Consider the following 22,477-nt stretch of genomic DNA (forward strand, 5'->3'; position numbering starts at 1 on the left):
CCTTGGCATTCATGACCCCTCACCCCTTCTTGCTGCTCCCTTGTGAGATGGCCTTTCTTTTTTTCAGCTTTGTTGAGGTATACTTGACAAATAAAATTGTAATAAAGTGTATGAAACAGACACAATATGTATATATTGTGAAAGGATGCTTCGCATCGAGTTAATTCACACTTCCATCACCTCAGATACATGTATTTGTTTGTTTGTTTATTTGCTTATTGGTGAGAACATATATTGCAAATTTCAATTGTACAAGCCAGTGTTACCAACTATACTTTCCATGTTATACATTAGGTCCACAGACTTTATTCACCTTATAGCTGAAAGTTTGTACTTTTTTTTTTACCAACTTCTCCCTATTTCCCTCACCTCCAGCCCTTGGCAGCCACTTTTCTACTCTCTGTTTCTATGAATTTGACTTCTTTTTTGTTTCGATTCCATATATAAGTGATACTGTGCACTATTTATCTTTCTCTGTCTGGCTTATTTCACTTAATATAATACCATCCAGTTTCATCCATGTCATAAATGACAGCATTTCCTTCTTCTTAAAGGCTGTATAATATTCAAATATCTATCTATCTACTTATCTATCTATCTATCTATCTACCTATGTATCATCACATTTTCTTAATCCATTTATCCATTGATGGACAGTTAGATTGTTTCCATAACTTGGCTATTGTGAATATTGCTACAATGAACATGGGAGAAGACATCCTCTTCCAGATAATGTTTTTGCTTTCTTTAGATATATATCCCAAAGTGGGGAAGCTGGATCACATGGTAGTTCTGTTTTTAATTTCCTGAGGCACTTCCATACCACTGTTCCACAGTGGCTGTACCAGTTACATCACCACCAACAGTGTACAAAGATTCCCTTTTCTCCACATCCTCACCAGCATTTGTTATCTCTTGTCTTTTTGGTAATGGACATTCTAACAGGGGTGAGATGTCATCTCCTTTAAGTGATGCTGAGCACCTTTTCATGTGCCTGTTGGCCATTTAAATGTCTATTTTGGAACAGTGTCTATTCAGGTCTTTTGCTCATTTTTAAATTGGGTTTTCTTTTTGCGACTGAGTTGTGTGAGTTCCTTGTATATTTTGGGTATTAGCCCTTTATCAGATAGGTGGTTTGCAAACGTTTTCTCCCCTTTCAAAGGTTTCCTCTTCATTTTGTTGATGGTTTCTTTTGCTGTGCTGAAGCCTTTAGTTTGATGTAGTCCCACTTGTTTATTTTTGCCTTTGCTGCCTTTGCACTGGGTGTTAAATCCAAAAAAATCATTACCAAGAGTGATGTCAGGAGGTACTGGGGATGTAATGTACAACATGATAAATATAATGAACACTACTGTATATTACATATGAAAGTTGTTAAGAGTATATCTTAAGAGTTCTCATCACAAGGGGGACAACAATAAAATGAAAAGAAAATACAAAAAAAACAAGAAAGACGTTTCCCCCTGTGTTTGTGACCATTATTTTGAACTCTCACTTATCTCTATTTCACTAACATCTGTTTCTGGAGATTTATCTTCTTCTTCGGTTTGGCACGTGTTTCTCTAGCTCATCGTTCTCCTTTACTCTCTATGTGGGTTTCCACACGCTGGATAAAACAGCCGGCTTAACAGTGTTGGAGATGAACCTTACCATTCAGCCAGGCCTGAGCTCCTGGTTATTGCTTATGGTTACCATGAGGTTTACATATAACATCCTATGTGTATAATAGTCTGTTTTAAGTTGATAACAACTTGAATTTAAACACATCCCAGAAGGTTACATTTTTTACCCTCCCCTCATGTTTTATATTTTTGATAATCCCTTTTATATCATTTTATTTTATGCATCTTTTAACTAATTATTGTAGTTTTAGTTAACTTTACTACTTTTGTTTTTTGATTAAAGTTGCTTTATAAGTGATTGGTCCGTTACCTTTACTATAGATTTACCTTTTCCAGTGAGATTTTTGCTCTGGTGCATTTTTGTGTTATTAATTAGTGCCATTTCTTTTCAACTTAAAGTCCCTTTGACGTTTTTGTAAGTCTGGCTTAGAGGTGATGGATTCCTTTAGCTTTTGTTTATCTGGGAAACTCTTAATCTCTCCTTCAGTTCTGACTGATAACCTTACCAGATAGAGAATGTTTGGTTGGAATTTTTTTCCTTTCAGCACTTTGAATATATCATAGCATTCCCTTCTGGTCTGCTAAGTTTCTGCTGAAGAATCTACTGATAGCCTTATGGGGTTTCCCTTTCATTTAAGAAGTCTTTTTCTCTTTTTGCATTTAAGATTCTCTCTTTGTCTTTACCTTTGACTTTTATCATTTTAATTATGATGTGTCTTGGTGTGGCTCTCTTTGGGTTCATTTTATGTAGAACTCTCTGAACTTACTAAACCTGAATGTGTTCCCTTCTTCAGACTAGGAATGTTTTCAGCTATTATGTCTTCAAATAAGCTTTCTGGTGTTTTTCTCCTCCTTCTGGGACCTCTGTGATGGGAATGTTATTCTTCTGGACATTATCCCAAAGTTCCCTTAAAATATCTTTTACTTTGTAAAATTCTTTCTAATTTTTGTCCCTCTGTCTTGGTGAGCTCCATGGCTTTCTCTCTCTGCTTGCTGATCTGCTCTTCTGCTTCATCCAGTCTGCTGTTGAACCCCTCGAGTTAATTTTTCAGTTCAGTTATTGTATTCTTCAACTCTCTAACTTCTGTTTAGTGCTTTCTTATATTTTCTCTTTCTTTGTTGAAGCACTTACTGCACCCACCCAGTGTTCTCCCAGGTTCAGTGAGCAGCTTTATGACCAAAGCTTTGATCTCTTTATCAGGTAGATTGCTTATCTCCATTTCATTAAGGTCTTTTTCTGAGGTTTTTGTCTTGTTCTTTTGTTTGAGACGTATTCCTCTGTCTCCTCATTTTGCCTGACTCTCTGTGTTTATTTCTATTATATAGGGCAAAAAAGCTACTTCTCTTAGTCTTGAAGGAGCGGCCTTGTGCAGAAAATGTTCTGTGGGGCTCAGAAGTGCTGGCTACCCACGCTAGGCACTCGAGGGGTGTCCCCTGCATGGGCTGCATGTGCTTGCCTGCTGCCATGCAGGAGTGGGCTGGGCAGGACCTGAGGCATGCAGCTGTGGCACAGGGGCAGACTGGAAACTCAGGGGCACACCCACTGGCACTAGCAAGTTAGAGGGAGAGTTCCAAAGTGGCACCCATTGGTGCTGGCATTAGTAAGGCAGAATGAGATCACACAAATGGCATCTGCCAGGGTTTCCATCATTGGGAAGAGTCCCAACAGGCTCCTGCCTCTGTAGCAGATGCTCTAAGATTGTGGGTCGCTGCAACTAGGGTAGGGATTTTTAAAAAAAATTTTTTTAGGTGAGACTGTTTCTGCCTCTCCTAACTGTCTCAATACCGTCTTTTTATCTTTTGTTGTGGCAGCTCAGCTCGTCTTGTTTTTGGCTTTTTTAGAGGAAACGATTCTGTAGCTTTGTTGTGTCTGTGGGAGGAGGTGAATTCAGGATCCTCCTACACCACCACCTGCACTGCCTCCAGTGGGCTCCAGCTGGTGTGGTCCCAGTCCTTCCTCAAGGAGAACGCGGGAGCTGGGGGTTACCTCTCAGTGTGTGTTGCTGTGCTGGGGCTGGAGCTTGTGGTAACAGTGTGTCTCAGCCCTTCCTCCTCATTTCAATATGGGTATTTTCTCATTTGTCAGACGTGGAGGAGTCGCTCAGTCAGTTTTTGGATCTCTTTCAGAAGAAATGGCTCCATGGGTAGCTGTCTATTCGGTGTGTCCGTGGGAGGAGGGGAGCTCGGGGGCTTCCTAAGCCTCCGTCTTGGTCAACTCCCAATTCCATCTGGTTAAGTGCTTAGCCTTTGTTCCCGCTTCCTCATTGCAGGAAGGACCGCAGGAGCCCAGGCTTCACGTGTGGGTCCTGAGGGTCTGGATGCCTGACTGCTGGTGCCTGTAGCAAAGCATCTGGCTGGGCAATGAGAGTGACAGGGGCAGCGATTCTCTGGCTGGTTCCTGCCTTCTCGTCTCCATCGACGGGGCTGTAAAGGGCTTTGGAGTTACTAATTTCCTGAATCAAGAGCTTTCTATTTTTATTCCTTAAAAATCATAAACTAAACCACACATCCTTTACCCCTGAAGTGACAGTAACGATTAAATGCTTTCACTCATTCCTTTATTGATCAGTCTGCTCAGTAGTTCTTTATGGAAGTAAAAAAAGATAAAAGCACATGGAATCCACTAGGATGTGCTGTCATCGATTATCTGACGGATGGCTGTTGCCGTCAGGGTGTGAAATCATCCTCCTTAATATACTTTAATTCTTTAATCTGTTATTTTTCTGGAATAATCTTTAGGTAAGGATTCTTACTGGTAAGAATTTTAGTGGAAACCAGAATGACTGGGCAAATTGCCATATGTGTCCCTGTAATCTGAGCTTTTACAGCTCGGTGACACAGATTTTATTTTTGTGTCATTTTGCCCCTGTCTCTTTTTCTTAGTTTAAGGGGCAAAGAAAACAGGCCTGCTGCTGTAATTTTGGTTGGTGCATTTCCTGAGACAGTTAAAAATCCCTTGGGGCATTTTACATTTAGAAATGATGATAGCTGGAAAAAAGTCCTGCAGAATGTAGGCAGAAGTGTGATACATCACGTGTATACTTTACCACTATACCAACAATAAGGAGTGCTTTTGTTAGTTTTAACATTCACATTAGGAAAAAGAAAAAATTCCTGGGTGAGTCCTTACTGTTCTGCTGTAAGAGATCTGATTAAAGTAGAGGCACTTAACTTCAGGGATCTGACGATATATGAGATCTATAGAGAAGGATAAAAACCAACCAACCAAACAAACCCCCAGACATGCAGGAAAATAAAAAGATTTAGTCAACTATTGCACTGTGCACCTTGGTATATAGTCTCTTCCATTTCCAAATGCTATGGTTCTGGCCTTCAAGTGCGTCTCCCTGTTTTGCTGAGCCAAAATTCAAAGCCAGTTAGGTGTGGGTTTAAAAAAAATAGAAGCAAGTCATTTCAAAGGGAAGCACTTATGATGATAGGAAAGAACAAGACAATTATCTTCATTTTCTTTACCTGTAATGAATCATTCTTAGCAACAACAGCTGCATCTCTCGTGAGACTAAGGTCTTCTGCCTGCCGAAATTAAGATGCCTACCTTCAAAGGGTGCCTTTCATCTGAGAAACAACTTCTGATGGTCACTGTGAATTCTCCTTTTGTCCTCAGTTTTGAATCTGGTGTTAAACCTTATAAGGCATCAGAAGTGGACATGTATCTGACACACGTTTAGTACCAGCAGCATGGACATTCATTCATTCATTCTTTCAGCGCATATATATTGAGCACCTATCTTGTGCAGCATTGTTTTAAGCACTGGAGATACAACAGTGAAAAGAAAAGACAAAAAAAAAAAAAGAACCTTCTATTATGGATCTTGCATTCTAGTGGAAGAGGCATACAGTAAATACATTATTATATAAACAAACTACACCAGATGGTGATAAAAACATAAAGTAGGGAAAGGAGATGTGGAGGTTAACGTATAGACAGAGTGGTCATGGAAGGCCTTACTGAGAAGAAATTTAAGAAAAGACCTGAAGGAAGTGAGAGATTGAGCTATAAGATGCCTAGGGAAGAACATTCTAGAAAAATGCTCCATGGCAAATGTGAAATAGAACATGCAAGGAACAGTGAGAAGGCCAGCGTGGTGCCAGGGGCATGAATCAGAGGCAGAACAGAGGAGGTGTCGTCAGGGAATGGGGAAGAGGGCATTGAGGCCTTGGAGGCCATGATAAGGACCAGACTTTTCTCTGGGAAGTCATTTGAGGGTTTGGAGTGGAAGGGTAGCATGTAGCTTAGTTTTCAATGAGTTTACTCTGTAACTGGGGAAGGAAGGAGATGAGATTGGGAGCAGAGACCAGGCAGGGGGCTACTGCAGTACTCCAGGCAGCTGCTGAGGTGGTTTGGACCATGGTGGGGGCAGTGGAGTGGTTAAGGAGTGCATATATTCTGGGTATTTTTGAAGATAGGATTTGTCAATGGATTGGCAATGGGGAGCAAGAGAAAGAGAAGAGCCAAGGATGAGGTGAAGCCTTGAGATTTGAATAGTTGGTGAGATGAATTGCCATTAACTGAGGTGGGGAAGACTTTGAGAGAAGCAGAACCATCAGAAGCTAGTCTTGGACCGATTAAATTGAGACTGACAGACTTTCAGGAGGATATGGGGAGAGAGGTGTACAGTGAAGGTATAAATTTGAGAGTCATCAGCATATAAATTGTATTCAAACCCCAGAAGCTGGATGAATGTGTATTGTTAGAAAATCAAAGTGGTCCCAGCACTGAGTCCTGGGGCACACTAGCCTTTAGGAACTGGGGGGTGCTCAGAAGAAATCAGCAAAGGAGCCTGAATGGAATTTATAGAAATGTAGGCAGAAAACTGTGTCATCGTGGTTTCCTGGAAGCCTAGTGAAGAGAGAATTTCAAGAATGAGACAATGGTCTGCGTCTCATGCTGCTGTTAAGATCAAATAAATTGAGGACTGAGACTTGACTGTAGGAATTTTACAATGTAGACGTTATTGTCAACGATCTTAAAAGTGGAGCATTAGGAGTAAAAGTTGCTAGAATTTGTGCAAGAAAAAATGAGAAGAGAGGGATTAGAGACAGCAAGTACAGAGGGATCTCTCAAGAATTGTGCTGTGAAGGGAAGGTGAGAAATGGGGCATTTGTGAAGGGCTTGGCTGGGTGAATCAGGCTGTTCTTAGAGAAGCAGAAGCAAAACTCTATGGGTCTATGAGTGGACAAGTCTATGGGTCAATGAGTGGACACATTTACATTTTAGCAGGACTACTCTGGCTGCTGGGTTGAGATAAGACTGAAGGAGCATCCTCTCATTCTAACCCATCAGTGGTGGCCACAGTTCACGTACTCTTGTCATGTGCCAACTAGCAGATCATACCAGATACATGCATGGGTGAGTCAGCCGGAAGCTATGTCATCAAGGTGGGAAGCAGAGCTAGAGCTTACGAAGGCTGGGAGTAAGGCGTGTCCTCGGGAGCACGGTAGGTACCATGGTTGGAACTACGCTGTTGGATCCCTGCCAGGAATTCATTTCACAAAACTGACCCTGACACCTTAGGAAGCAGAAGTGGTATGAAGACAAGGCTGGCTCTGGCACCCTGAGCCCTCTCTTTCAAAACGCGAGATCTGGTGCGTTCAGGGTGGTGTGGCCGTAGACATGAGCCCTCTCTTTCAAATTAAGCATTAACTCTCATTTTCTGTACAACCACGAGATGGAAGAGTCACAGTTTATTCCTAAGGGGTGGAGAGCAGGGGGAATGGGATGGGATGGTTGCTTTAGTCCTACCATAGAGCGGAAAAGATAATATGTGGAGAAAAAGATCAGACCAGTGAAAACCGTGCAGCTGTCAGCTTTCAGCTCTCTGGTTTCATTTCATTCATTAGCGGCCAAGTTAAGGGAATTATTTTATTAGGACACATTTTATTTGGAATTCCCCTGGGCAATTTGCTCTACCCTCTAACTGTAATGGTCTCTAAGTAGCTCAGTCTCTAGACAGTACAGTTTTTGTAGTTCTATTTTTAGTTTTTCAGTACAGTTTTTGTAGTTCTATTTTTAGTTTTTTGAGGAACCTCCATACTATTCTCAATAATGGCTGCACCAAGTTAATGTTCCCACCTCAGTGCACAAGTGTTCTCCTTTCTCCACATCCTCACCAATACTTTTTATCTTTTGTCTTTTTGATTATAGCCATCCTGACAGGTGTGAGGTGCTATCTCATTGTGGTTTTGATTTGCATTTCCCTGATGATTAGTGATGTTGAGCATCTTTTCATGTGCCTGTTGGCCATTTGTGTGTCCTTTTTGGAAAAATGTCTCTTCAAGTTCTCTGTCCATTGCTGTTTGGCTCTATCAGAAACCTCTTTGGAAGGCTTTTGTGGCTTCCTTAACCAGCTGACGTCACTGGAGCTTCCCTCTGTGTAAACTGCTGTTCTGACTTCCTCTCAAGGAAGGGTGCTTTGGGGAAGACTAGAGGCTCTGCATTCCTTGTTTTGCTGCCGTGCTCGTGCCCATGAAACTTGGCATATAAATGAAGCTTTAAGAGAGTTTGGTTATTCCTGGGTTGAGATGGAGATCTCTGATGTTCTCTGAAAGGGGCTCAGGGTGAGACTGTGCCCTGGGATTGCGTCATGTGACAGAGGATGAGGTAGAGAAGAATGAATGGAAATAATTCAAGGAAGCAGAATTTCCTTTGATAGATAATGTGAATAAGCAAATACATAAAGCATATTGTGATGAGAAACGTGGATACCACATTATTAAGAAAACACTGGAGAATGCCACTGAATCACAGGGAGTCTCAAATTCTAACCAAAGCCCTCCTCCTTCCCACGTTGCTCCCCCACGACTTCTCTGAGGGCTGTGATCCCCCCCATGCCCGTTATTGTTGCTTTTGAATCAGCTCCCTGGGGCCCTAGAAGGATGGGGACAGGGAGAGGGGCTGGGCTGGGCTCCTCTGTCCACCCTGGATTAGGGGACTGGAGCACAGATGGGGATCCAGCCACCACTGGCAGTGTGAAAGCTGTCCTCAGGGAACCCCTTCCTAGTAAACAGATTTGAAAATGAATCAACTCGGCTAGATTAAATTCTCAATTGAGGACTTGCATAACGCTGGTGTGTCATTTTAGAATTTGCTTTTGCTGTGCAGACAGTCAGTGAAGTACAGTGTGCTGAGCTGCCCTTTCTCCACACAGGGGTGCTTCCCAGCCTGTGCCCCGCGGTCAGGAGTTGTGGTTACACGTTAGTTGCACTTGTGCACATGTGTTTTTTGGTACTTGTCCTTACATTGTTTTGGCCTCACTGCCGTTATGTTGTAAGGCAAAGTCTACAGTTTCTGTTTCTTTGGCACTTTTAACCCCAGGAGAGATACATTAGTTTTGCATCCAGAGTGCTGAATAAATGTTGTTGAATTAAAGTTGTTAACCTCTGGGTTATAGTTTATGTAGAATGAATTATGCAGAGTCAGTTGCTAATCTGATTTCTTCATACTAGAAAACTTACATATATAGATAATTTAATTAGAGTAATGCTTTGTATTTAGTGCATAAGTTCTGTTCACCTTTTTTTTTAAGTTGTTGTTTTTTTAATGGAGATACTGGGGACTGAACCCAGAACCATGCATGCTAAGCATGCTCTCTACCACTGAGCTATACCCTCTCCCTGCCTCTTTTATTAAATTGCTAAGCACCCTCAGTGTATTGCCACATAGGTAAACTTCTTAGAATAGATCAGAAAATGTAAAATAATTCAACTCTGTTGCCACCCCCAGACTTGGGACCCTGTGATGTACATGCCTGGTTCTGTGGACAGTCTAGTCCCGTCCCCGTCCCAGAGACACACACGAGTGACTAACACCCACGATAGAATCAAGAAGGGGCCCCCTGTAGAGAAGTACAGACAAAAGTGCCTTGGGGTTCACAGGACGGAGTAAGGACATCAGCTGGGGGAGTCAGGCTTTGTGGTGGAGATGGTGTGAAGAATGGGCTTTGAAGGATGGTTAGATTTTTATTAGCTCCAGATTGGGGAAAGTCATTCCAGCCAGGTGAAGGCAGGAACCCCTGAAAAGGTGTGGGTGTTAGGAAACTATGCCTAAGAGTTCAGGTAAACACAGGGATACAATATCCCCTAGTCCAATTGGAAACAGGGGTTTTAAAGTAGGGCTAAGCTAGGAGAAAAATGATCATTTTAATAGTAATAGCCAGCAAATGTGGGCCACCTTCTTCTCCGATGCCAGCCATTGTCAGAGTGCTCTGTATACGGAGTCTCTTCTCATCTGGAAAAGGTCAGGTCTATTTTTGTTGAAGAGTTTTTCATAAAAGAGCAATATTATCAGAGCTGTAATTAAGCAGACTCATAGGGAGATGAGGCACAGGGAAAGACAAGGCAGAAAGATCACTCAAGAGGCCATCTGTATGTTCCCTGCAAGAAGTAATGAAGACCTGAGTTACTCCAGCATGAATGTAAGTGAAAATGCAAAATTGGGTTGGTTTGAATCAGAAGTCATTTTAAAATTCATATTGCAGCTTCTGCTAAAAATTGGATTTTCCTACTCAAGACCCTTCAGTGGAATCTTGAGGACCTAGATGGCCTATTTTCCATCCTAGATTCCTCCAGAGGGATATGGAAACCAAGCTTCAGTGAGGCTGGTGTCTCTCAGTGTTACCTGAGACAGGAACCCGGCGGCACCCAGATTCCTTTGTCTCCCTCATCCCCTACATGTGAGCTTTTCCCCCGATGACTGATGGGTCAAGATTACCTCATAGGATGGCTGATGTCCTCTCCCATTTCATGCATCAAAAAGCACAGATTCCCTGAGTATTTCAGTTTTAAACTGCCAGGAAATACTAACCCCAGCATTAACTGTCTTGCAGATTCCATTGTGATTGGATTTTGGGTTGGTCTCGCCGTCTTCGTGATTTTCATGTTTTTTGTGCTGACCTTGCTGACCAAGACTGGAGCCCCACACCAAGAGTAAGCTGTTCCTAAATGTTTGTTAAACCCCACAGGGACCTGAAGAAGCAGAAATAGTATCCAGGGCTGGGGTTGCTTCTAGTAGGTGGAGAGATGCAGCTGGTTAAGGATTTGCTGTCTGGACCTGGGTGCTGGTAGGTAGGATCTGCCTTCTTCCTGGTACTTTGCCTCTTGCCTCTGGGGCTCGTTTTCAAGTAAACCCCTGTGTATCTGGGTTTCTTTGTTCTTTCCTGTTCTTTCCTTAATGCTGATTTAGGCTTGATTTTTATTTTGAAAGGTTTATTAATTAGGATGTATTTTCTCTGTATGCCCAAAAGAATTTAGATGACTCATGAGACTGAAAACAATGAAAAAAGACAATAGTAAAAATAGGATTGAAAACTAGTTTTAAAAAGCATTTCAAGTAGCTGGGAAATAGTTGTTACTGAATTAATTAATTGCTAAATTAATTATTGACAATAATCACTGAGTTCAACACATTTCTTGAAACAATTGAAAAGTGGAAACACTGGGATTATGTAATTCTCATGGCATATAAAGCACACTTGTGTCAGGCATTGGATTAATGGAAGGAATGATTACCTAGATGCTTAAAGAACACTGAGTGACATCAAAGCATATTTGGTCAGTTTTGTTCTGCAAAAAATTCAGAAAGTTTTTAGAGGATTTAAAAAAATGTATTTATTTTTATTTAAGTATAGTATAATTGATTTACAATGTTATGTTGGTTTCAGGTGTACAGCAAAGTGATTTGATTTTACACATATGTATGCATATATTCTTTTTCAGATTCTTTTCTATTATAGGTTATTACAAAATATTGAATATAGTTTCCTGTGCTATACAGTAGGTCCTTATTGTTTATCTATTTTATAAATAGTAGTTTGTATATGTTAATCCCAAACTCCTAATTTATCCCTTCCCTCTTTTTCCCTTTGGTAATCATCAGTTTGTTTTCTGTGTCTGTGAGTCTATTTCTAGTTTGTAAATAAGTTCATTTGTATCATTTTTTTAGATTCCACATACAAGTGGTATCACATAATATTTGTCTTTCTCTGTCTGACTTTTCACTTAATATGATAATCTCTAGATCCATCCATGTTGCTGCAAATGGCATTTCATTCTTTTTATGGCTGAGTAATATTCCATTTTGTGTGTGTGTGTGTGTGTGTGTGTGTGTGTGTGTGTGTATCACGTCTTCTTTATCCAGTCATCTGTTGATGGATGCATAGGTTGCTTTCATGTCTTGGCTGTTGTAAATAGTGTTGCTATGAATGTTGTATCTTTCAAACTAGAGTTTTCTCCAGGTACATGTCCAGGAGTAGGGTTGCTGGATCTTATGGTAACTCTACTTTTAGTTTTTTGAGGAACCTCTACACTATTCTTAATAGTGGTTGCACAAATTTACATTCCCACCAACAGTGTAGGAGAGTTCCCTTTTCTCTATACCTAGAGGATTTTTTTTTTATCCCAACTCTTCCCAAAAAGGGAAAAATAATGTGTGTTGGCAACATGTAGCACACCCAAACTAGGTAATTAGGAGAGCTTTTGATAAAGGGACTATTCACAAGTTGTGGTCAGGGAAGGGGACAACCCCCCAGGATAGTGCAGGACGCCAGGGTGCAGGTCATTGAAGAGTAAGTACCACCCTAGGTCTGAAGGGGGCGCTGATTGGCACCCAGGAATCCTGCAGGGGCTGGCTGAGAGAGTGATCTCAGTCACCTAGGTTAAGGGACACAGCTAGCCCAATGTGACCTCTCGGAGAGGGGAGACTCAAATAAATACCCAGACCTTACTTCCCTCTCTCCTTCCCATTTCTCACCATTGCTCGCCACTGGCTGAACATCACAACACAACCAGTAGCCAGAACCTCCACCAAAGGTCAGTTTCCCGGAGCACAGAACAGGGGTTGGGGAAGGGTAGAGGGTGACCAGGGAAGTAAATGGAAGACATTTAGCATAAATCCCAACATTTATGTTCAGGACCTCCCTTAATCCTCACGGCCTGGCAGCAATGTTCTTCTTGTATCTCATCATACAGTCTATGGCGTCTGCTGTTCAGTCTTCAGCCTGCACTTGAACTGTAACAGCTAGTTATAGGTAAAGGGAACACTTCTGCCCATCACTCAGCTACATGCAGATGTTAAAGTCTGTGAAAAAATTAAACATTTTAAATGAAAGGGAAATACCATTTTATTGAAGCATCTGAAGATATATAGCTGAGAATCTCTTTAATAGCCACTAAAAAATATGAACTTTCCCTTTTCTCACTCCTTGTTCTCATAAGCATCTACACTTGCCTTTGCATCATTGTGTTGGTCCAGGGAATTGAAAACTATGGTGTGGATTACAGCAGTAGTAAGAGAAGCCAAGGACAAACTCAGATTAGCACACATCTTGTAGAGTGGTCAGGGGACGATAACCCCCTTAGCTTCCTTCTCCTTAGAGGGACAGATGGATTTTTGTGGGGTTATTGAGGTGTATTTATTTGATGTAGGATGCAGGTGATTTTACCCACGGTAACACCCTAGCCCCAAACAGAACATGACTTCCTGTAGTGATGAATATTATTTGTCAACATGTCTAGGCCATGGTATCCAGATATTTGGTCAAACATTACTTTAGATATTTCTGTGAAGGTTTTTCTTTAGATGTGATGGCTTTTCTGAGTAAAGTTGATCATCCTCCATAATGTAAGTAGGCCCCACCCAAGCAGTGGAAGGCCTTCCTAGAAACAGAATGACTACCCTCGAGCAAAAAGGAATTCTGGCAGAGACTGTAACTCTTTCCTGGGTCTCCATCCTGCCAGCCTACTCTACGGATTTTGGACTTGCCAGCCTCTACCATCACATGAACCATTTCCTTAAAATAAATATGTCTCTCTCTGCTGACCTATCCTGGATGGATGGCTGGATGGGTGGATAGGTGGATGGATGGGTGGGTGGATAGATAGAAAAATAGATAGATTTAGAAACACACACACACAGACACACACACACACACACACACACACACACACACCCTGCTCGTTCTGTTTCTCTGGAGAACACTGACTAATACATTTCCTTAGCATTTCACGTTGACGCTGGGTAGCTAAGACCGCCTTTCCAGTCTTCCAATTGGCAGTTCATCCTTCTAATAGACTGTTTCTCTTTTGATGGCAATTCTGAGTCATCTCAAAGAACAGGGGTCATTGTAACTCTACATGCTCTTAATGAGGTTAAGGAGAAAGTCTAACCTTTTTTCACTTTTAATAAAATAATGGATCAGCCCTCAGGGTCACACTTTAAATGCTTTTTTGAGTCTGAGGCAGTGTAAGACATGGCATTTGGCGGCAGTATATCATAATCAAACTGAAAGAAACAGACATGTGGAAAAATCCCCAAATGGATCAGTTTTAAAAGGCTTTTAGATTTAGTAAACTTGGCATTTATTTGGCAAGAATTTTTACTAAAATAGACATTATTTTTTCCATTCAGCCAACTTTGTTATAAAACAATCAATCAGTTTTACATTTGCCTGTGGTAATTAGACATGGAGGAAAGCATGATACATCATTGAGAATAACACTAAGAACATTTTTTTTAATGTTTACCATTGCCAGAGTCTGCTAATCACTTTATACATTCTCACTAAGTCCACACAGAAAGATGAAGTAAATCCTCTAAGTGTTCCCACTTTACAGATGAGGAAAATGAGGCTGAATCACTCATAGGAGGATTCACAGGTTAAAAAAAACAAACCTGTGGAGCCAGACCTTAAACTAAAGCCTCTTTGACTCTGAAGCTCCTGTTAACGCTGCATTTAATTATCTCATATCAGTCATTTTTAATCTCCCCCTTCTATTGAGTCAAAGATATTAGCAGGCAATCACGGTTGTTCTCTTTTATCACATATTGGATCAAGCAGAGCTCTGGAGTCAAACATTTCCAGATTTGGGCTGGATTCTTAACCTCTCTATGCTTGGGTTTTCTGGTTTGTGAAAGTAAAACTGTCTGCCTCCCTAGGATTATTCTAAAGGTGAAGCGAGCTGATGCCGGCGGGGCTGCTGGTGCGCGCTGGGCTCACAGAGGGTGGCACTCAGTGCGGATGAGTCCGGCTGCGGCTGGTGGCGTCCTGGTGGGAGCTGAGGGGTGCAAGTAAAGGGCAGGAGGGGGAAGAAGAAACCCATCCCCCCACGGGACAGCCAGGCCCTAAGCATTCATGTTGAGCTACACGTGCCAAAATGTGGCCTCACTCTACCCTGGCTTCCCCTTGGGTGGGTCTCTCAGTGAAACAGATGGTTTTAGAAAGGAAGTTAAGTAGAAGATGTTGGTGATGGGTTGGAAGGACCGACGTGTCTGAGTTCTGACTGCTTTATATAAGGGGCCCTCGGGGTGGTTCGTCACGGAGAACGGTTACTTCCTCAAGTGGGGTTTCGGGCAGCACCCTTTTGGAATATGACTCCAACATTCTGGTTAAGATACCCGATCAAATCTGTGAGCTCAGAGTGGACTAGTGCTAACCCTGCCACCGAGTGCTGTCTCTTTCTCCATGGAGGCATCCGGGCAGGCTGGACAGCTCCCCAGCATCCGGTCATTGCCGACCATGGAAGGAGTGCGTGCATCCCCTTGAAAGTAGTAAGAACAAGGATGGCAGACAGGCTGCTTCCCTGAAGTTTTCAACTTGGGATCGTATTAGCTTAAGAACTTCAGTTCTGGAGTCACTGACTCCTCAAAGGCTTCTGGGAAGGAGAGGATGTGTCATGGTCGGACTAGGTTGTGAGACAGCACCAAACAGCTCCCCAAATCTCAGTATAATGTAACACGGGCTTGTTTCTGGCTCAAGCTACACATCTTCCGAGGGTCAGCAAGGGGTGGACAGAAGCTTCTCCGCTGTAGCTGCAGTGTCTCCAATGCACAGCCTCCTGGGGTACTGTGAAGGGGAAGGGAGCACGTGGAGACCTCACACCTGCCCTTCCGTTCTTCTGCCTGTAGGTGGCGCACGTGCCTTCCCCTCACAGCTCCTTGGCTAGAACGAGTGGCACCCATCTGACTGCCAGGCTGGGGAGGGTAATCTCTGTGTCCAGAAGGAGAAGACAACCAGATATTGGGGGGGGGGGGGGGGGAGCATGAATAAAGCTGACTGTAGAGGGAGAAAGACTCCTATAAAGCTGACAGCACCTTACTTAAAAGCTTTTAGGCTCAAGAAGCAGCTTTAATGAGGATTATTTTTCCCACAGGATATTTGCTGAATTATTGGGTGGGTGGGGAAACCCTCTTACCTGGATCCTTTTTGGACAGTGAAGATAAAAGAACCATTTTTCCCCATGCTTTCTCCGCTAAGGAGCCATTTACTCTCTTTGCCGTCTTGTTAAGGCATTATAGCCCCATTATCATAAATCTGCCGGAGAGAAAGAGTATGGGAAAGGCTTGGATCACATTTCTATGTTGAGTGTTCCGGACTTCTTAAAAAATGATCAAACCCCAGATATCATACACCTCAGATACCTCCTTTTGTAGTTTTTGAACAGGTGGGGATGGTCTTCTTCTAGGGGCGAGTTCAGGATTACTCATGACCTTGTAAAAATGGAAGTGACACTTTACCTTGAGATGTAATTTACCTGAATATGACATTGACTAAAGAATGGGTACAGTGCACCCGAAAGCGAATGACAGGAGAATGTGCTCAAGGTCTTTGATAATGACCAAGCTCACAGGAACCAGGTAAGTGCACATGTTGTAAGTGGTTCCTGAGGAAGGCCTGTCGTTCTGAAAGATGTTCCATATATCAACAGGTGAAAAAATATCCACCTGCCCTAGGTGTCTGATTCAAGTTATACACCTGTGTTTAGGAGTCACTTCTAATTCCCCATCAATTAAGAAGTGTTGCCCTGAATGTGACAAGGGTCATTCTAAGGTAGTAGAGTCCTGCCTCAGAGAGACTGACATCTCCCTGGCAAGGCAGAACTACCAGCCAAAGCAACCAAAAGTCACCACACAGAGAACAGTTTGGTTGGTGCCTCTGTGAGGGCTCGTTACGTGGGAGAAGGCTCTCAGCACAGGCTGTGGGTCCGTTCACGGTCATTGTTATTTTCTCGCTGGTGGTTTCTCGCTTAGTCGGTCTTTGCCTGGCTTATGCATCTCTAAGAGTGCACTGGGAGTGACTGCTGGAAATACTAGGTGCCCGCAGGCTGGACTGCCCACCGCTTTTCCTGAATGGGGTGAACCTGAGGACAGTCAGGGCATGTGAGCCTCTTAGCAACAGTAATGATAAAATCTGGGAAAAATATAAAGAATGACTGTTGGAAGGCACTGGAGAGTGAACATTAGCAGACAGAAACAGAAAGGAAAAAGGCTTTTGTCCCTCGAAGGAAGGAAGCTTCGATAGTTTATATCGATGGTAACATGGCTTTTCACCTAACGTCTCCCAGTCCACAAGCCCGATACATCTCTTCATATACTGAGGTCTTCCTTCATTTCCCTTTGCAGTGTTGAAATTTTCAGTGAACAGGTCTTACGCATCCTTTGTTAAATTCAGTGTTCTATGTTTTGATGCTGTTGTGAATGGAATTATTTTTTCATTTTCTTGCTGTTCGTTACCAGTATGTAGAAATACAGTGGTTTTTATATAAGGTCAATTGAAAAGAAAGTTTTTTTTTTTTTTTTTAACAACAGTGCTGGAACAACAGGATACTCATATAGGGAAAAAATGAGCCTTGACTCCTATCTCCACATAGACTACATACCCAGAATAAAATCTCCTCTGTCCAATAGGACTTTCCGTGATGACAGAAATGTTCTCTGTGCTGTCTAATTAGGTAGCCACTGGCCATGCATGGCTCTTGACCCCTTGAAATGTGGGTAATATGACTGAGAAACCAAAGTTTTTACTTTATTTAATTTTACTTAATTTAAATTAAAAAAATTTAAATAGCTTGTGGCTAGTGGCTCTTGTGTTGGACAGCATGGTTCTGGAAGAAAGCATAGGAGAGTATCTTTGTGATTTTGGGGTCGGCAGTTATTTCTTAGAGAGGATATAAAAAGCACCAACAGAGGAGATAAAAGTTAATAATTTGGACTTAACTGATATTTAAAGCGTCTTCTTATCAAAAGACATCTTTAAGAAAATGAAAATGCAAGTCACAGATCAAGAGAAAATGTTTGCAACACATAAATCTACCAAAAGACTTATATTCACAATATAGTAAAAACTTCTGCAGATCAATAGCAAAAGATAAACCACCCACGTTTTTAAATGGGCAGGCACTTCACAAAAGAAGGTAAACCGAGAGCCAACAAGGACATGAGAAGATGCTCAGTGTTACTAGACAAGTAAGAAGCTCTGCAGTTTCTTATAAAGAAACATCTACTATATGACCCAGTAATTCTACTCTTAGGATTTACTTGAGAGCAATACAAGTGTGTATCTACAAAGAGTTTTTAAGAATGTTCATAGCAGCTTTGCTTACAGCAGCCCCAAACTGGACACAACTGAAATGCCCTTTAACAGAAGAATGAGTAAACAAATTGTAGTCTATTTGTATAACAGAATGTTTCTGAGCAAGAAAATGGACAAACTAATGTTATGTGCGACAACAAGAACGAATCTCAGAAAATGTTATGGTGAGCAAAAGAATCCAGGCACGAAACAACATATATGGCATGATTCCATTTATATGAATTTCAAGAACAGGCTAGACTAATCTGTGACGGTGCAAATCAAAACAGATTGCCTCCTCCAGGTGGAAATTGACCGGCAATTCAAGAACAGGCAAAGCTAATCAATAAAAATGGAAATCAGAGCAGGGTTACCCGAAGGGGTGGACGTTGAAAGGAAGGAAACTCTCCGGGAGAAAGGAAATATCTATATCTTGATTGGTGGGAGGGGCGGTTGCATGGATGTATACATTAATAAAAACACATTGAATTTTGTACTTGAGATCTGTGGATTTCAGTACATAAACTTTACCCAACGGTGGGATGAAGAGAAACTGAATGGAGGCAGGCTGTGTCCAGGGTCACAGCTTTTCTCATGCATGTTTTTTCGTGTATCAGTCAAGGAAAGAAAAAAGGAATAAAAGGATGGTCTCCTGAGTATTTAATGTTTACCAGACTCTCAGAGTACCAAGATGACCTTTTCCCTTGCTCGCAGCGAGGGAGAATCAGACAAATTGCAATGTTATCACAGGTAGATCATGGGGAGAAAGACCAGTGGGAGCGGGGTCGGGCAGGGAAGGCATCGTCCTGTCCACGGTCTGGGCTCTTCCCTGGGGAGGGTCAGAACTCTCTTGGTCTCCTGTGTCTTTGTTCTTCAGCAAGCGGGTCAGTGGACCCAGTTCTTAATCCTGAGAAAGTATAGCCTGGGTTATGGAAGAGCTGCTGGACACTGTGGGGTTTCTGGTTTGACTTTCACATCAGGTGATGCTCCAGGCAGGCAGGAAAGCTGTTACTCAGAGCTTCTTAGCCTGGAACTGGGGGATGATGTGGCCCCGCCATCCTCCCCAGGCTTTTCCCAAACGTGTTACTCCTCCCTTTTTCCTAGGTGACATTTTAGCTTATCGGGTCACAGATTGCTGGCACACTCATCCCTTTCTCAAACATCTTTTAAACTTGGGTGAAGTGAGAAGTAGGGGAAGAAGATGATTTACTGAAGGATAAGACTACTTAAGTTGGCATTAAAGCCGCATTCTGTTAGTCTCTCTAAAATGACTTTTTTCTGAATTCTAAATCCATGACCTAGTGAGTGCTGTACTCCTGTGTCAGTCACTGATCTTCACATCACACTTGTTGAGTGGGCAATGAGATTTGTTAATCAGGCTTATTCCTGAAAGGAGAAACTCAGGCTTCTGAGAAGAATTCCTTGTCTCGTATCACCCAGGTAATCACAGTAGGAAATAGATCTGATATAAAAATCCCTCGGCTGCCTGAACTGCAAAGCTTCTGGAATTACTGATCCCTGAAATCCAGGTGACTCTTGATAATAATTTGGAGGTTAGTGTACATGGTCAGGTTTTTCCAGTTCCATAAATGGATTCCGTGGCCCCAGCCCCGGGAGAGCTTGGTCACAGGGCTGCATGGTGAGGGATGAGGGGGGAGGCAGAGGGGTAAAAGCTGGAATCACTGAGAGCCCACACTCACTGAACTCAGACTCCAGGGCCTCCTTTCTGTCAGGTTCTGTTCTGGACTTGAGAGGGTGTTCAGACATAATCCCTGCCCTCCAGGAGTCACTGCCTGGGTGGGAGGAACCTTTGTATAAACCTGGGAAGGATGGCGATTAAAGCAGATGGGCTCTCAGGTCGTTCAGTGTGCCCAGGCTCTTTCTTCCAGGCTCTTCTGGGACTAACTGAGAGATACGTTATTCTTTCATTCACCGATTTCCTACCCTTGAATTGCTAATTTGTCCCACAGTAAATGAAGCAAGGATTAGGAACCTTGCTTTGTCCCCTCTCCTGTCACTGATTGTATCCATCAGTTGGGCGACCTGCGTATGCCTCTGTGAGATGGAGTAGTTCTTGCCCTTCAGGACTGCACTGGTCAGTTCTGAGATTCAGGTGAGGTACGCGGGCATGACAGAGCTTTGGCAAACATGAGACCCACCCCTGTGACATAGTGCTGGTGGCCTGATGCAGACCAGTGGTTCTAAACCTGAGCATGAGCAGTGATCCTTGGGGATTCTATGAAGATACAGACTACTGTTCCCTGCCTCCGGAGATTCTGAGTGTCTGCACCCCAGAATTCTGCATTTTAAGAAGCACTTCAGGTAATTCTGATGCAGATGATCTGAGGGTCCCACTGAGAAGCACTGGTGTGTGATACATGCTCTCCGGCATTCCCCAGGGGAAGATGTCTTTTCAGGATGGTCCAAGGGCCCTCACCTTGGGTTTATTTGTATGTGTTCAGAAGTGATGTTTCTCACTTCCGATGCTTGTAAGCATGCTCTGTGCAGGGACTTGCACTCAGTAGACGGCAAAAATCGTGATTCTGCAGGTCACTGAGCTAAAGTGTAAGCAGTCGCTTATTCTGCTTTTCTTTATAGCAATGCCGAGTCTTCCGAGAAGAGACTCAGAATGAACAGCTTTGTGTCAGACTTTGGAAGACCACTGGAGCCCGACAAGGTGTTTTCTCGACAGGGCAATGAGGAATCTAGGTCCTTCTTTCACTGCTACATCAATGAAGTGGACCACTTGGACAAGGCCAAAGCTGGTCTCCAGACCACAGCCCTCGACAGTGACATTCAGCTCCAGGAAGCCATCAGACGCAGCGGGCAGCCAGAGGAGGAGCTGAACAGACTCATGAAATTTGATATCCCCAACTTCGTCAACACGGACCAGAACTCCTCCTTTGGGGAAGATGATCTCCTGATTTCAGAACCACCGACTGTTCTAGAAAATAAGCCAGTTGCCCAGACCTCACGCAAAGACTTGGATTGAGAACATGTTTTGTCAAGTGTCTTTCTCAAGATGCGGAGTTTGTCTTTGTATGGCAAGAAGTCTCCTTTCACAGACTAGTGTGTGTATGTGTTTGTGTCTGAGAGAGAAATGGAGACAGAGAGACAGAAAGATGAAGAGACAGAGAAGAGAGCCCCCTCAGAAGAGAGCTAGTTACGCTGAGTTTTTATGCCTTTAAAACACATTTGGGGTTTACGGGGGAAAGAAGTATTTACACTGTCTCATTTTCCTCGTTGAAACCTCGGCCCCGTACTCAGTGTCAGCGTCCTTGAATGGGGGTTGGCACGGTGCGCTGTTACCTGGCGCTGCCACCTCCACGCTCTGCCTTTAGCACGTTGCTTTGCCTCTCGGGGCCGCCACGTTTAACAGTAGGGTGAGGAGTCTGGAGTAGATGATCCATCCCAGCCCTGCTGTTTTGCGAATTTCTGACTTCATATTCAGATGAGGCTGGGATGCACCCAGAGCAGCATAACCAGGTGCTGCCTCCTGTCTCTTGTTGGAGCATCCCTCAGGTCTGTACCATCCACTCAACCCTTAACCGAGCCCAGCTTTTGTCAGGAGCACGAGTGTGTACCGGGATGGCAGGAGACTTGTCTCTCATGGACATGGTGGCCCACATTTCTATTGGTTGTGCTGAAACAGCTCTTCTGAGACCCTCCGGCCACCCGTGCTCAAACCTGAGGCCAGCCCTACCTTTCTTCTCCTGGGATGAGTCTCAATCCATGGTACATCTTTATGACCGTCCTGTCCCCAGAAATGCATGGAAGGTTGTCAGTGAGGGGAGGTGCCTTCTGTGTCTGTGTCAGTGAACTCTGTCTGCTCACGCTGCCCTGCCATTGGCTACAAGACAAGTGCTATTCGCCAGGCTGTGTACTTTGCACTTGTATAGGTGATGGTTGTGTGGCTGGTGTGTGGGCTTTAAGCTGAGATGGTGAAGGGGTTATAAATACCCCATTAACACTTATTCAAGGTGTCCTGGTGCCACGCAGAGTTGCTTCATGAAGGAATCAAACCTGCACACAGGTTTGGAAACAACTTGGTTTTGCTCAGTCACGTTGCATGCGTGGCCCACTGCTGATCTCCAGGTGGCATTTTCATAATGGATTTTTTCTCCACCCTGCCTTGCTTAAGCTGAAAAATAAATACATTTATTGCACCACAGTTTTCTCTGGTTCTTTGTTTTCACACATCCAGTTTTTTAAGTCCTTTAAAAATGATTCCGTGTTTATAATGCCTCCTAATTTCTATCATCTCTAGGACCCCAGTGGTCTGAGTTATGCACCAGGTTTCATGTCAGAACTGTTCCACCAAAAGAAACCCCTTTCCCATAATGTCTTTTGAGGAAAATACTATTCTTTAAGACCCTAACACTAAACTGCAGAACGAAGCATGAAACATTTCTTGTAGTTAATACCTGTTCATGCAAAAAGAAACGTGGTATTTTCATGAAAGAATGTTGACTTTAATAACTTTTACTAATG

General features: G+C 43.0%; 1 protein-coding gene across 3 annotated transcripts in view; it reads left to right on the forward strand.

Annotated features, from left to right (window-relative positions):
• The window catches only part of MRAP2 (melanocortin 2 receptor accessory protein 2), a 43,117-nt gene extending 20,960 nt beyond the window's left edge, over positions 1–22,157 (forward strand). For all 3 annotated transcript variants that reach the window (XM_014551308.2, XM_032484543.1, XM_032484544.1), the window contains 2 exons: positions 10,469–10,568; positions 20,585–22,157. In XM_014551308.2, coding sequence (XP_014406794.1) covers positions 10,469–10,568; positions 20,585–20,978 — 494 coding nt within the window. In that variant the 3' untranslated portion in view covers positions 20,979–22,157. The remainder of the gene's footprint in view (positions 1–10,468; positions 10,569–20,584) is intronic.
• Positions 22,158–22,477: the final 320 nt, after the last annotated feature.

This window comes from Camelus ferus, chromosome 8 (genome assembly GCF_009834535.1).
Source record: "Camelus ferus isolate YT-003-E chromosome 8, BCGSAC_Cfer_1.0, whole genome shotgun sequence".
In the NCBI taxonomy this organism is placed as follows: Eukaryota; Metazoa; Chordata; class Mammalia; order Artiodactyla; family Camelidae; genus Camelus; species Camelus ferus.